Source organism: Chelon labrosus (genome assembly GCF_963514085.1).
Source record: "Chelon labrosus genome assembly, chromosome: 3".
Lineage (NCBI taxonomy): Eukaryota > Metazoa > Chordata > Actinopteri > Mugiliformes > Mugilidae > Chelon > Chelon labrosus.
The window spans coordinates 2130650-2145234 of record NC_140339.1 but is presented as its reverse complement, the minus strand read 5'-3'; the positions used below and the strand labels follow the sequence as shown (position 1 = coordinate 2145234).

Genomic DNA, 14585 nt, shown 5'->3' with positions numbered 1-14585 from the left:
GTTTGTGGCAGCGCATTAGTTTGAAGTCAAGACGAACACATTATGAATTAATTCGTTATCTCGAGATAACGATCTTTGTTATCTCGAGATAACAAAATAATTAATTCGTTATCTTGAGATAACAATCTTTGTTATGTCGAGATAACGAAATAATTAATTTGTTATTTCGAGAAAACAAACTTTGTTATATCGAGATAACGAATTAATATGTCGTTATCACGATATAACGGTGCACAAAAAAATAAATAAATAAATAAAAATCCATGGCCGTTCTCGGCTTCCGTAACTTCAGTCAAACACATTTTTTAGGGTACTGTCCCTTTAAGAATCCCAGCGTCCGTTACAGTAACGGTTGTGCACATGCGCACTCCGCCCAGCGCTGAACTAAATACGCCACCGTTTTTTGTTTTCCTCATCTTTGGAGCGTGTTCTCGTTTTATTTTGGGAGTTTATATGACATGGTAAGTAATGAAAGGACACTTGTACGCTTCTTCTGCACTCGTGTGAGCCGTGACATTTAAAGTTGTCGAGACAAAAAGAAAAGTTCACGGTTTGGAAACGGCAGGAAAACTGTGAATCTGAGCAGAGAAAACATGGCTGGAAGTTTAACAGAACCCCTGAGACACGGACGGTTGTGTCAGAGGGGAAAAGCTATGATTTATTATCTTCTTTTTTTTATTTTTATATTCTTTTGCTGTAGAGAAATAAATTCTCTGTGTCTTTATTCTTTCATTGAACACTGACCCACCTCTGTGTGGTACTGGTTGCACCGGTTGGACTGTGTTGACACTTGTCCTGTGTTTCCAGTATATCCGTTTATTGTTCCTCACATGTTTTTTTCCTTTTCCCTTTTTCATTGTGAGTGTGTTTAGGACAATTACTCAAGTACTTTTACTTTACCTGCATATTTTTCAGTTTCTGCAAAACTTTCCTTCTACTCCACCACATTTCAAAGAGAAGCAGTGGACTTCTAGTTTGACTTTGTTTATAAAACTACCACACAACTCTCCAGGGACCTGTGTGACAAAACTCTGTGAGCCTTAGATCAGGGAATAGGTCCAGACAACATTTCTAAAGCTTCAGAGTGTTTCCCAGAAGCACAGAAGTTTGAAATGGAGGTCTCGTAGATATGGAGCAACTTCCCGAAAGGACGATTGTCTCAATAGCTCTTCATCAGTTAGTCCTTTTTTGGCGAGCTGTCTCATGAATTAAGTTTTGCATTTTAAGGAGTTTAAGAGCACGAGGAAGGAAAAAAAAAAAAAAAAAAAGATTGTCTGATCAGATAAGTCAAAAACTGACCTATTTGTTCAGAACTCCAAGCACTGTGTCTGTTTAACTGTTCATCACCTGCAAATAGGAACCCTGCTGTGAAGCATGACCGTGGGAGCATCATGCTAGGCAAGGATGAATACAGCCTAAAATGTAGAGGAATCATACTTAATCAAAACTTGCTCCAGACTCCAGAGAAGTAGTTCAGCTTTCAGCACCTCAACTAAAAGCAAACAGCCAACAAAACACTTTATTTTCTTCCCCAGAGTGAAGATGAATGAGGATGCGTTCGAGGTCCAGGAGAGGAACGAGTACCGCTACCTGGTGCAGGAGGAGGAGGAGGAGGAGGTGCAGTACGTCCGTCACAGGCACTACGTCAGCCCCTTGCTGGTGCTGTCCCGACGCTGCATCTTCCTCATCTGCCTCGCGGTGCTCGCCCTGCTCGTTCTCGCCACCTACCTGGGATACATTTCCCAGACGCTGCCGCCGGGAGTCGCCCAGGTGACGACGGACTGTGGAGACTTCAAAGGAAGACACGTGAGTTCGGCACCATAAGTACAAGATATAGGAAGGAGCATTGCTTTTTTTCCTATGTTGTTGATGTACACAAAGTATGTAGCATTACAAAGATCTTTTTAAACTTACTTTTGACAAAATACATCTCATCTAAACCCACCAAAACAAAAAAAAAGCCCATTTTAGACTATTCCAGCCTCATTGTGAGTGCATAGTTCTCAAGTTAGCACAAATGAAATCCAGAATTCCACATTTTGACCCCTCTTAACCTCCGTTTAACTTCCCCAAACAAGATGTCACAACAAGGACTTGTGCCTCTTCTGCAGAAACAATAACAAAGAGGAGCTTTTAATCCAAATCATTTCTGACAAATGTTTTATTTCAGCGGCACTGAGGCTGCAGGGGCAGGAGAAGCACGCATTCACAGGAAAATTAGTGCAATTATTAGCTTAAATCAGATTCACGCTTCTCTTCACATTAAATTTTTTCTTACAGTTTGACCTCTGTAACTCTTTGGCACGATGAAGTTTGTTTACTATTAAGTCTAAAGTGTTATTTGTATAGTCTTGAACATCTTTCCCGTCTGCAACGACGACGGTTTACACGACATGTTTATCCCAAATACACAGTTTACACAAAAACCCAACAACTAGACTCACAGCTTAGCAAACACACGAGTCTGTTTGCATTTTTACTTTGGATCACTTTTCGGCAACAGTTGATCTAAAATACAACAAATTGTTCAAATGAGTAAACTACTTTAATAATCGTAACGCTGACCCGTGTCGGTAAGTTTTCTGTCAGTGTCAGGAAAAATCTTCGTACGCCTCCAATCACCAGAGATCAGTTTAGTCAAGTGGCAGCAAAGAATGTAGAATTTGCTCACCTCTGTCTGTGGCGCCCCCTGGTGTGTGGATGTCTACTATTTAATTAGAACTTCCCTGTTATCCAAAAACGTCTCAAAATCACAAGCAATTTCACAGCTACAAGTTTAATACAAAGAAACAGATTAGAGAGTTACATTTAATTATTTTATATCAGCCCGAAATTTGGGATGACTTGTGTATTCAGAGGCCGACATTTTGTCCGACATAAATAAATGAAAGTAATTTAAACTTAGAAATGTATTGCCACAAGTGAGTTCTTTAATTTAAGTCACTGATCACGGCTTTGTGGAAAATTATTAAGCATTAAATAAAGGAATAATAAATCAAATGTAAAAACTGTGGCTGCAGAAAGCACTGTAAAGTAAATATAGAGTAGATGATTCATTTTCCAAACAATACAAAAATAAGGTAAATAAACAACAAAATGTGACAAAAAAGTTTGAAGCTGAAGCTTGGATTTAAAAATCTGTTCAATAAAATTAGTAAAAACTGACAACAGAAATATTTTAACCAAGCTGCAACTGGTTTATTTAACATTTTGTTTCCCTGTTTTGCAGAAAAATGGAGCCTACTCTTTTAAGGGCATGCCCTACGCTGCTCCGCCCGTTGGCAATCTGCGTTGGGCTCCTCCGGCTGACCCCGTGTGCAAGAGCGGGTTGACCGACGCCGGCCGCTTCCGCAGCAAGTGTCCCCAGGTCCAGCCGATGACTGTCACGGGCAAGGTCATGGGCCAGGAGGACTGCCTCTTCATCAACGTGTGGACGCCCACGCTGCAGCCCAGCGCCAAGCTGCCAGTCATGGTCTGGATCCACGGAGGGTACCTGCAGATATTCAGTGGAGGCGAGCAGGGATACTCGCCCACGGAGAAGCTCGCCGCCGACACGGGAATGGTTTATGTCAGCTTTAACTACAGACTCAACGCCTTCGGGTTCCTGGCTCTGGAGATGCTGAGAGGAGGTTCTCCAAAAAACACATCAGGTCAGTCAGGGACACGGAGCAGGAGAAACATACAGCTTTTTACCTAAAATAATGAATTTACACCAGATACTTTTCATCCACAACAGACAGCTGTATGCAAAGTACTGCCTCAGGTGAACTGAGCGTAATAAACATAAGAGAATATCTTCACTCATTATTTCCTCTCTGAACGTCACTCCATGTTACAGTGTTCTTGATCGATCTCGCCAATGGCATCTGTGAATAGACACTTGATTGGACTAGAGAGGGTCAGCATGACTGCCAGCAGATTCATTCACCTAGACAGTAGAGAGCTCTTTGCACAATTATTTCTTTTATAAGACAAACTCCTAGTTAAAAAAAAATAACACAATGTTTGCCTTGATGGGTTATCAAAGCGACTGAACAGCTTCCTGTTTCCTGCATTAAAGAGATATTGTTAAAAGTGTTGAGTGGGTTTAAGGTAAGGACAAACCAAAATGTCATCAAAAAACAACCGGCAGAGAAGGACGACTGGGACGTTGCATCAAAGTTCCTGTGTTTGGACCAAAAAGTTGCACTTGAACACACCACAAAGACTGCAGCCAACGGCCAGCTGGTACATACAGTCTACACCTGAGAGGAAATAACTATCTATATCTATTCCTCATCATTTATCTAAAGGGGGAACAGGAAGAGCTACTGTTAGCTGGAAGGAAAGGAAGCTAGGAAGAGCTACTGTTAGCTGGAAGGAAAGGAAGCTAGGAAGAGCTACTGTTAGCTGGAAGGAAAGGAAGCTAGGAAGAGCTACTGTTAGCTGGAAGGAAAGGAAGCTAGGAAGAGCTACTGTTAGCTGGAAGGAAAGGAAGCTAGGAAGAGCTACAGTTAGCTGGAAGGAAAGGAAGCTAGGAAGAGCTACTGTTAGCTGGAAGGAAAGTAAGCTAGGAAGAGCTACTGTTAGCTGGAAGGAAAGGAAGCTAGGAAGAGCTACTGTTAGCTGGAAAGAAAGGAAGCTAGGAGGAGCTACTATCAGCTGGGAGGCTAGGAAGCTAGGAACAGCAACTGTTAGCTGGAAGGAAAGGAAGCTAGGAAGAGCTACTGTTAGCTGGAAGGAAAGGAAGCTAGAAAGAGCTACTGTTAGCTGGAAGGAAAGGAAGCTAGGAAGAGCTACTGTTAGCTGGAAGGAAAGGAAGCTAGGAAGAGCTACTGTTAGCTGGAAGGAAAGGAAGCTAGGAAGAGCTACAGTTAGCTGGAAGGAAAGGAAGCTAGGAAGAGCTACAGTTAGCTGGAAGGAAAGGAAGCTAGGAAGAGCTACTGTTAGCTGGAAGGAAAGGAAGCTAGGAAGAGCTACTGTTAGCTGGAAGGAAAGGAAGCTAGGAAGAGCTACTGTTAGCTGGGAGGCTAGGAAGCTAGGAAGAGCTACTGTTAGCTGGAAGGAAAGGAAGCTAGGAAGAGCTACTGTTAGCTGGAAGGAAAGGAAGCTAGGAAGAGCTACTGTTAGCTAGGATGCTATGAAGCTAGGAAGAGCTACTGTTAGCTGGAAGGAAAGGAAGCTAGGAAGAGCTACTGTTAGCTAGGATGCTATGAAGCTAGGAAGAGCTACTGTTAGCTGGGAGGCTATGAAGCTAGGAAGAGCTACAAACTACAATCCTAAACTAAAAACTCATTTTGAGGTGTGTTATTGTTCAGTGCCACCGGAGGACAAATATCAGGACTGCTACTGGACAGATTAACTGGAATAAAGTACAATACAGTGCAGCAGACATGCTCCATTAAAAGCACAAATTAGGATCATGAAGTTCAAGAATTAGTTGTTGAGAGCCTTTAACAGCTTGGGTTACACTGTGTTGTGTTACAAGATGTAATGACAAGCCATTTACCACTTAAGGAGACCCTTTTAATATTTATGGTGTTTACATTGTGCTCCCAGTTCGATTGAATGCTGAAAAGTCTATACCCTCCCATTAAGATGTGAATACTTAATGAAAGTTAATGTGATCTGGATAAATGGAGCTCCGTTCTGAGGCGGCCTCGTCCGTGTTAATGTTTTACAGTTTCGCACACACTGTGGGACACAAATTGCCGTGTTGTGAGTCAAGTTGGGCAATTTCTGTTACATAATCCAAACAAGCCCGCTGTGACCTTGATGGGAAACGACCCGGTAAATGAGCGAGCATGACAGCACGACACGATGGCGTGATGACGGTTCGCACACGAGTCTCTTTTTTATCTTCCAGGAGCTTCTTCTCTCACATCTCTAATTTTGAACACTCTCTAATTCCCTGCCCCGTTTCCTCGTTCCCTCGGCTCGAAATGAGTTAAATTTAGTTTAAGCCGGTTTGCTCTCTGAAAATGGGACGCCGGAAAGAAAGAGGGCCACATCAAAGCAGATTCTTGTTGCTAATCGATCCCTTCCTCTGCAGGGAACTATGGCTTCCTGGACCAGATCGCAGCTCTGAAGTGGGTCCAGAGGAACATCCATGCGTTTGGAGGAGATCCCGAGAAAGTCACCATATTTGGGCATAGCTCAGGTATGAAAACAATAGAAGTACATAAAATACACAAAAGAGATTAAAGCGTGGTCTCTACCTAAAATATTAACACCTCACCAACTCCCAACAGTTGATGTTAACATGAACTCTTGTAGGTCTTTAACGAATATCACTTTATTTTTTGGGTAAATGCTGAAATATAATAAAACTTTCCCTTACAATCATAATATATGTGAAATGATATTAGTCACCAAAAGTTCAGATTCTGACTGCAAATAGTAAATATGTTTTTACTATATTCTGTCATTAATAAGCATGCATTGAGTATGATTTAATGATGATTTAACATAGTTTATAGGTTTATATGTGCAGAAACAAAAGGCTTACAACTAGTGAAAGCCACGGCGATGACCATGAGTGTCCCAAACGTTCACCTGATGCTTTAAGCAAGCATCGGTTGAACCCAGATGGAGCCACATTAACAGAAGAAGAGCTAGCTCCGTCCATAGATCTGCTTATTTCACTCTAAAACATTTGAGGGTGGGAAATACACAAGAATGTTACTTAGGCCTGTTTCTGTTCTCTGGTCTGGTGAAGGCGGGACCTCGGTGTGGACCATGATGATGTCCCCACTGGCCAAAGGTCTCTTCCGCGCGGCGGTGGACATGAGCGGCTCGTACGTCTACAACGCGACGCTGGAAAAAGCCGAGTCCGACAACCTGGTGTTCCTGAAGAAGACGGGCTGCGGAAACGTGACCTGCCTCAGGAGTCTCTCCATCACACAAGTCCTGCAGGTACGGGACAGAATCCAATAACAGGAAATGACAGTAGAGTAGTTATTGGCTTTAATATTCTCTTCAATATTTGACTAGTCAGATATCTAAATCGTAGCTCACCTTAACGATCAGAAAAGACGTTTTGATAACATTTCAAATTGCTTTTTCATTTTAATGGATTTTAATGTCACATCCAGGTATCAGGACCTAGGAGGTCTCTAATTTCACCATCAAAATTAAGGAAAAAATGACAGAACAGGTATTCCCCTACCTTCCCTCTGAAACCTCGTCAGGATATATAAAGAGTAGATTCTCTGTGGAGAAGCAAAACTAGTTAATTTAAGGAGAGCATCAATTCAGCCCGCGTGTCTGAATGATGAATAATGTACGTTATGAAATGACGACGCGCTGCTGAACTTTCATAAGTGCAGCAGCCACCGAGCTGCATGTGACTGTTATTAGGTTTTAAAATGTCACAGTAAATGTCTAAAGCTGCCACTCAGGAAGACAGAAAAGAGCACAGCTTCCATCTTATTCCTGAACTTTCTTTTTTTATTATTTTTTATTTTTACCGAATACTTTTCTTAGTGCTGTTTAGATGCATAAATTAGAGTTGAATAGAGGAGTTGTAATTTATTGTAGCAGCAGATTAAGGACTGTACACAAGAGAATTTTAAAAGTTAGACGAAGCAAGACCTTTTAAATGGTCTTTTAATTATTAGTGATGTCCTGATCAAGTTTTGTTTTTAATTTTCTGTATTTAATCTCGTTTTGGGGAGAAGCTCCACCTACTGTTTAAACTTACTAGTACATTACAGTCAGAGGCTAGGAGGCTAGGAGGGGCTACTGTTAGCTGGGAGGCTAGGAAGCTAGGAGGAGCTACTGTCAGCTGGGAGGCTAGGAAGCTAGGAGGAGCTATTGTCAGCTGGGAGGCTAGGAAGCTAGGAGGAGCTACTGTCAGCTGGGAGGCTAGGAAGCTAGGAGGGGCTACTGTTAGCTGGGAGGCTAGGAAGCTAGGAGGAGCAACTGTTAGCTGGGAGGCTAGGAAGCGAGGAGGAGCTACTATCAGCTGGGAGGCTAGGAAGCTAGGAGGAGCAACTGTTAGCTGGGAGGCTAGGAAGCTAGGAGGAGCTACTGTCAGCTGGGAGGCTAGGAAGCTAGGAGGAGCTACTATCAGCTGGGAGGCTAGGAAGCTAGGAGGAGCAACTGTTAGCTGGGAGGCTAGGAAGCTAGGAGGAGCTACTGTCAGCTGGGAGGCTAGGAAGCTAGGAGGAGCTACTGTCAGCTGGGAGGCTGGGAAGCTTCCCTGCAGTTGGCTTGCTGACTGTAGTTCAGATTCCCCTGATCTAGAATGAATAAACTTTAGCTAACGGCCAACTAACAACCAACCTGTCTTCCAGTTGGTTGTTGGTTGTAGTCTTTGTGGTGCGTTCCAGTGCAATTTTTTGGTCCAGACACAGTAGATGTGAGGCACTGCCACATAATTCTTTGATGCTGATGCTGTTTTGACTGTGCCCAGGCCTTTAATCCAGTAATCTTGTTGATTTCCTCAGGCCATCCCGTGGAAGGTGTACCCGTTCTGGGCGGCAGACGATTTGCTGGATCTCCCCACTAGAGGGCTCCTCGTCGGGCCCGTCGCAGTGGTGGACGGGTACGTCCTGGAAGCTCCGCCTTTCGAGGTGTGGGAGAAAAAAATGAATCACAACGACGTCCCGTTCCTCATCGGGACGACGGAGCAGGAGGTTGACTTCAGGTGAGGGCTCGCCTGGTTCAGGTTCAGGTTCTTCGCTGTGAGCTGGTGCTGAGCTCAACCTCCACTCAGTCCTCTGTGTTTCCTCCGCAGTCCTCCGGCTGGAAACATCTCCACGTGGACCTGGGGGGACTACAAGTGGTTTGTAACAGGTAACAGCTGCTGTGTGGACATTAATGAGCGGATGTTAACAGCGTAAATGTGTGCTCATGCTTAGCTTTTAGTGCTAGCTAATGTGCACAGAAGGCCTCTGAATATTTAATGACCGCTCTGGGCTGCAGACTAGACGTTATCTGTAGCCATGGGAACAGTCCTTTTCCTTTTAATGAAAAGGTCTTTAAATTTAAATTTAACCCATGACGATCACATGAGCATCTCAACACCGACGTCATTAAAAGGTCGTCCTTGTTCGAAGGCTGGAGAGCTACTTTTAAAAAGGTTTTCACGACGCACTGTGACTATTTTAAAAAGCACAAATACAAAATAAAGGAGACGGCTTCCTTCCCTGAGGTCACAGGGAAGCTTTTAAAGTTTTCTACCAAATGTTTTCTGGCCTGTTATATGTGGAGGTAACAACAGTACTGCCAATAATAGGAGCAGGATTAACAAGTTTATTAAAGGTGCACACCACATATTGACTGTTGCATTTCCTTCGTGTCCTGTCTCTCTACACAGTTTAATAAAATGAAAACAAAACGCAATAAAAGGGTTGAAGGGTTGTTCTGTTTTATATCTGTTGGCTACATCGTATCTGTCCGGTGCTGGTCTGGAGTACTACACATGCTCTGTACAGTATATTTGTACATATCGCCTGTTCTCTTTCTCTTCTGTCCCGTCAGAGAAGCTTCAGTCCTTCAGTAAGAATCTCTCCCGTGATGCTTTGGCCCTGTATCCGAGCTCGGACCCCTGTCCCACAACAGACCGCTGTCCAGAGCGGTCCTACGCCACCATGGTGTCCGACATCAGGGTCACCTGTCCCAACAACGACCTGGCCAGGAGGGCTGCAGGTAAACTCCTAACATCCATCAGCTGATCAACGAGTGTGTTCACGCTACCATAGAAATGAGGCCAAATGTGTCCCAGACCACCTCCACATGTGGACTGAGACCAGATCAGTGTTCACACCTGGACGGGGTCAATGTTAGCTTCTTTCAAAGCGTCCAAACTCATTTATTTGCAGAGCTCTTCATTTGTACAGTGCAGCAACGTTTGCTTCTGAAATATAGTGAAGTAAAATAAAATGTAAATGCTCCGTTTGAGTAAATGAACCACAGTGACACTTCCTCTTGTAATTTTTTATTGCGTTCTTCACACTGAAAGTATTAGTCCCTGAAGAGTTCATTAGTCTCTGAAAAGCTGTGAGTGTTTTCCCCCCGCTGACACCAGAAGTTAAATGGTCTGCCTCCCTGTAGTACATTAGTATATTAGAGCATTAGTGTACGTTACAAGTCGAGGAACGAGTCTTGGCCCTCTTCTCTTGGTTTAGCTGCTGCAGCTCTTCTGAGTTTTTCTTCTTTCTTTTTTTTTGCTGCAGCAGAATTGGGCTCCGTGTAGTTTCTGTGCCTCCAGGGCTTGTTAAACTCACTCAGTGGTGAAGCTCTGACTAAAATGACATTTAGATGTTGTTAGAGGTGACTGCAGGGCATCCTGGCTGATTATTTTTTTCTGTATGCTTCATTGGACTTTTTTATGTTGTTCAGCTTGTTTTTTTTTTTTATGCTGTTGCTGAATCACAGCCAATCTGGACTGAAACTGAAAGATAAATCAGGGGCTTTGAAGGCTCATGCTAATGTTGTTTTCAGCAAAAACAGGCAGGCTATAGTCTGTGTGTGACCCACCCTTCCAGAGTCTGTTCCCTTATTATTTGCTGGTGTCACCTCACATTGACTATTTCCTTTTTTCGTCCCCAGACGCCCTCAGCAGTCCGGTGTATCGCTACTTGGTGACATATGTGCCGTCCGGACCAGTCAAGCCGTCCGGCGACCTGCTGACGTTCCCCAGCCGCTTCTCCTTCCACTTTCTGGACGCCCTGGGTTTCTTCGGAGGGCTGGAGGGCGCGCTGGGCAAACCTCTCTCCGATAAAGACAAGAGCTTCCAGGAGCTCATCACACGGCACCTCGTCACCTTTGCCAAAACAGGTGAAGAGGTCAACTGCTCACTGTCCCCCCTGCACTATCACAATAATGACAATTGACAAATACGTCAAATATTTGTTTAAATCAACTTTGTTGCTGTGTACGTTTTGCTGAGTCGAGGCAATAGCTTCCTCTGTGGCCAGAAGTTGTAATTATAAGATTCTGGTGCGTTAAAGAGAGAAGTATGAAAGAGCAGCTAGTACACATTTAATCTTTTATTTACATTTTCATCTGCTGCACATTCAACCAACTCAACTCAACCAACCAACTTGTTTTTTGTGAAAAATGAACTGCTGATTGTTGTCATGGGCAACAAAGAGAGCAGTTTCCATTATGAATCCTGAATGAACAACCTTGGGCTCTATGGATCAGAGACACTTGTCTGCAAAAGCAACTCTGACAAATCTGCCTGTGCTTCTCTTTCCATCTTTCAGGTAAGATGGAGAAGGAGTGGCCCGAGTACCCAGCAGCCACCGCTCTCCTGTCCGACAGCCTGACGGCGGTCCAGAACCACTCGGCGGCTCGCTGCGAGCTGTGGAAGAAGAACGGCCTGTACGACTACGCCTGGATGAACTGAGCACAGGCGGCGGCTGAAGCTCACTTGGTCGTCACGCTGATGACTCCTGTTTCATCCAGCTCAAATCCCGCAGCAGCCGCTCGACTGGCCGCGGGTTTGAAACCTCATCGGAAACGCAGCTTTTTATGGGTTTGAAGTTCAGCCTCCATGTCTTAATTTTAGATTTTGAAGTGTTAACGGCAGCCATATTTGTATTTGAATCTCTTTATCCCTAGTGGTATCTCTTCATGCAGATAATTTTGTTTTTTATTCCAGATAATCCACAGACCCCACTGTGGACAGCTTTAAAGGATCTGCTTTAGATTAAATAAACTGAAGGCTTAACTTGTCTGTGTAGCTACATACCACTAGGGGGAAGTTTTTGTGTTGTAGTTTGGGTGAATTTAGTTAAAAATGGGAGCCTGCAAAGGCAATAAGCTTGAAGTAAGCATGTCGACCACAGTACATGACCAAAGTGAAATGTGTAATGGGATTTAGGAGTCGATGTGATGTGAGAGATGAGGAAAGTGGGAAGTGACCGTGCAGGAAGGTTATTGTCCAGAATATCTAAAATGCATAGGAAGTGTAATTTCCCTGATCTCATGAAATGCTCAAAAAAGAAAAGCTGTGTTATTGGCTCCAGAACCTGTGATACCAAAATGCTTTTGTTTTGTTTTTTGTTTTTTTTTAAGAGAAATGTTGTTTTAAACATCCCAACGTGTTGAAAATATATTGTCCCATGAAAAGGAAGCAATGTATTGGCTCACAGGACAGAAAGAAACATGGACTTTTTAACTATATTTATACAGAGGGGAAAAAAATACCTCTGCAGCAACTGAGTAGTCCTCCAACCAATTATGTGACATATGCTTTTCAACAAATGCCTTTATCAGTGTCAGTCCTCGTTACTTCTAATAGAAACACCTCACTTCTCTGACAGATGACACTACGTTCCTGTCACTCTTCCGTCCAAACGTTACTATTGATTGACTATCGGAGCGACTGCAGACTGAAATTCTCCCACTAAAATGTTCAGGTTGATGCAGCTCTGTGTGTTTGCAGTTGCATCTCTTTGAAAAGAGTTGCTGAGAAAAATGCTTGATATTCAAACAGTCAACAGTTTATAGGTTAAAACAACTTGAATTTACTTTATTTAGACACTGGTTCCTTAAAATGTTCTTGGTCCTGGTTCAGCTTCATTCACAGTGAATAACAACCAGTTGTTCTCCCATATAATTATAATTATAATTAAAGTTATAATTATAATTAAAGTTATAATTGGACCTTTCTGGGTCCCACTTTGCCAAGTAGATAATCCAGCCTTGTTGACTAATTTGGACACAGTTTTGGATTAACACTGACAATTATACTAGGAGGTAAGGTTATTGATTGACCACAAGACATCCAAGATGTCCACATTTCAGAAGCAGAGTGTTCTCCAGCAGACACATTTCTAATATTGAAAAGTGTTTTATTGCTGACATTTTTTTTGCTTCAGTCCTTGACCTTGGTTTCTTCACTTTGACCAATCACTTTTGTTGTTTGTTTGTTCTTAAGAGACATTTTTTGCATTTCAGAAGCACATTGAAAACATAGTTTGCAACGTGTCTGAATCAAATTGTTGCAAAAACTTTGAGGCCTTATTTTTTATTGTTTTTTTTTTTAAATGCCAGAATATTTTGTATTTGAATTTCATAATGGTGGACAAACTCTGTGACGTTCCTCTCCCTGCACAGACCTTTGAGAAGTCACACAAATAAGCTGCATCTATAAAACACATTTAGATCGAGACAATTAATTCAGTTCATTTAACTTTCCACAGTTTTTTGACTTTTGTATTTGAATCAGGGAAAATCTTGAGGTATGAAGGGAAAGTTTTTTTCTTATATTGTATTTTGAACCTGTGGATGTTCTGAGGAATCACAGGATGTGTGTTTTGTGAATTTTGTCAAATACTTCTGTTTGCACTGATTTTATAACCTCAGCGCTTGGCCACTAATTATTTGCACACATATATATATTTGATTTGAAATCTTAATGATCTGAACAAGCTTTTAACCCTTTTGATTTTGAGTCATTCCATCGTTTGTGAACCACTGCTGCCTGGTTGTTTCTTACCACTTTGTTAGCTTTACATTACACTATATTTTTGGAAACAGAAGTCGGGCATCATGTTTTGCTGTGAGTTGATGGTGTGAAATTCACTCTTTATATTCTAAATAAAGTGACGCCATGTGAATTATTGCATTTACCTGCCCTTTATTTCAAAGTTGGTCAACCTAGATTGTCTATGATCACGTTAGTTTCCAGGTAAACTTTTGGTTCATGTGAATATAATAACTAGACAGCTGAACATTGCAGTATAAAAACATGGATTATAATTAATTTCATTAAAAATTATAATGTATTTAGTTATTACATATTGTGCTAAGGATATCAAGTTAATGCAGTGGAGTAAAGGCTATCAGAACTGTGCTGAAATAAATGTATTATGTTGGTTTCCACTAGCATTAGCAACACACTAGCTCCAAGCAAGTTTGGCAATATGCTAAATCTAGACAGCAATGATAAATTACTCCTAGTTGGGGATAGATAGATATAACACATACACCAACTATGATAAAGATGTGAGTGTGAGATACACCTTGACTTAGAATAGATGTAACAATGTAAATTAAGCTGCTAACTGGTGGCTAGCTAGGTCCTGGTGGCTAGCTGCCAACTGGTGGCTAGCTAGGGACTGGTGGCTAGCTGCTAACTGGTGGCTAGCTAGGTCCTGGTGGCTAGCTCCTAGCTCCAGCTTGGTTTAGCAGAAACATAACCGGACATACAGTATGTAAGAGAAACTGAAATCGTTAAATAGTAAAATTAAAGTGCTTGACAGTTGCACAAACGTTAGCTTGAGCTGCTATAAAATAATGTTTTTGACTTTTCCCAAAACGCAGACTAACTAACTGTTAGCAAACCAAAACAAAGATGGCGGCGGCTAACTGAAGGGAATAAACAGAGTGAAGAACGGGTAATAAATTTCTACCAACTGACAGATAGAGCTGTGGAGATGCATTGAGAACACCTGCAAAATTGTTTTAAACGTCTTTTTGGATTTCTCGACTGCTCATAAACTTCGCTAGTTAGTTTAGCTTTAGGGAAACGGTGAACCAAACGTATGCTAACTAATGCTAACAAGGGATTGTCAACAAACACTATGAGCCGGAATACAAGCACTGCATTGGACACTTGTACAGATACCAGGGAGTAAGTAGTAAAG

General features: G+C 42.3%; 1 protein-coding gene across 1 annotated transcript; it reads left to right on the top strand.

The window, feature by feature from the left end:
- The first annotated feature begins 369 nt into the window (after positions 1-369).
- On the top strand, positions 370-13592 carry LOC311485627 (para-nitrobenzyl esterase). The gene is made up of 10 exons (XM_084541168.1): positions 370-461; positions 1536-1806; positions 3230-3650; positions 6032-6139; positions 6698-6894; positions 8430-8629; positions 8720-8778; positions 9466-9633; positions 10537-10764; positions 11196-13592. Exons 2-10 carry the CDS (start codon positions 1543-1545, stop codon positions 11336-11338), a joined length of 1788 nt encoding a protein of 595 aa, XP_084397294.1. The 5' UTR covers positions 370-461; positions 1536-1542; the 3' UTR covers positions 11339-13592.
- The last annotated feature ends 993 nt before the right edge of the window (positions 13593-14585 follow it).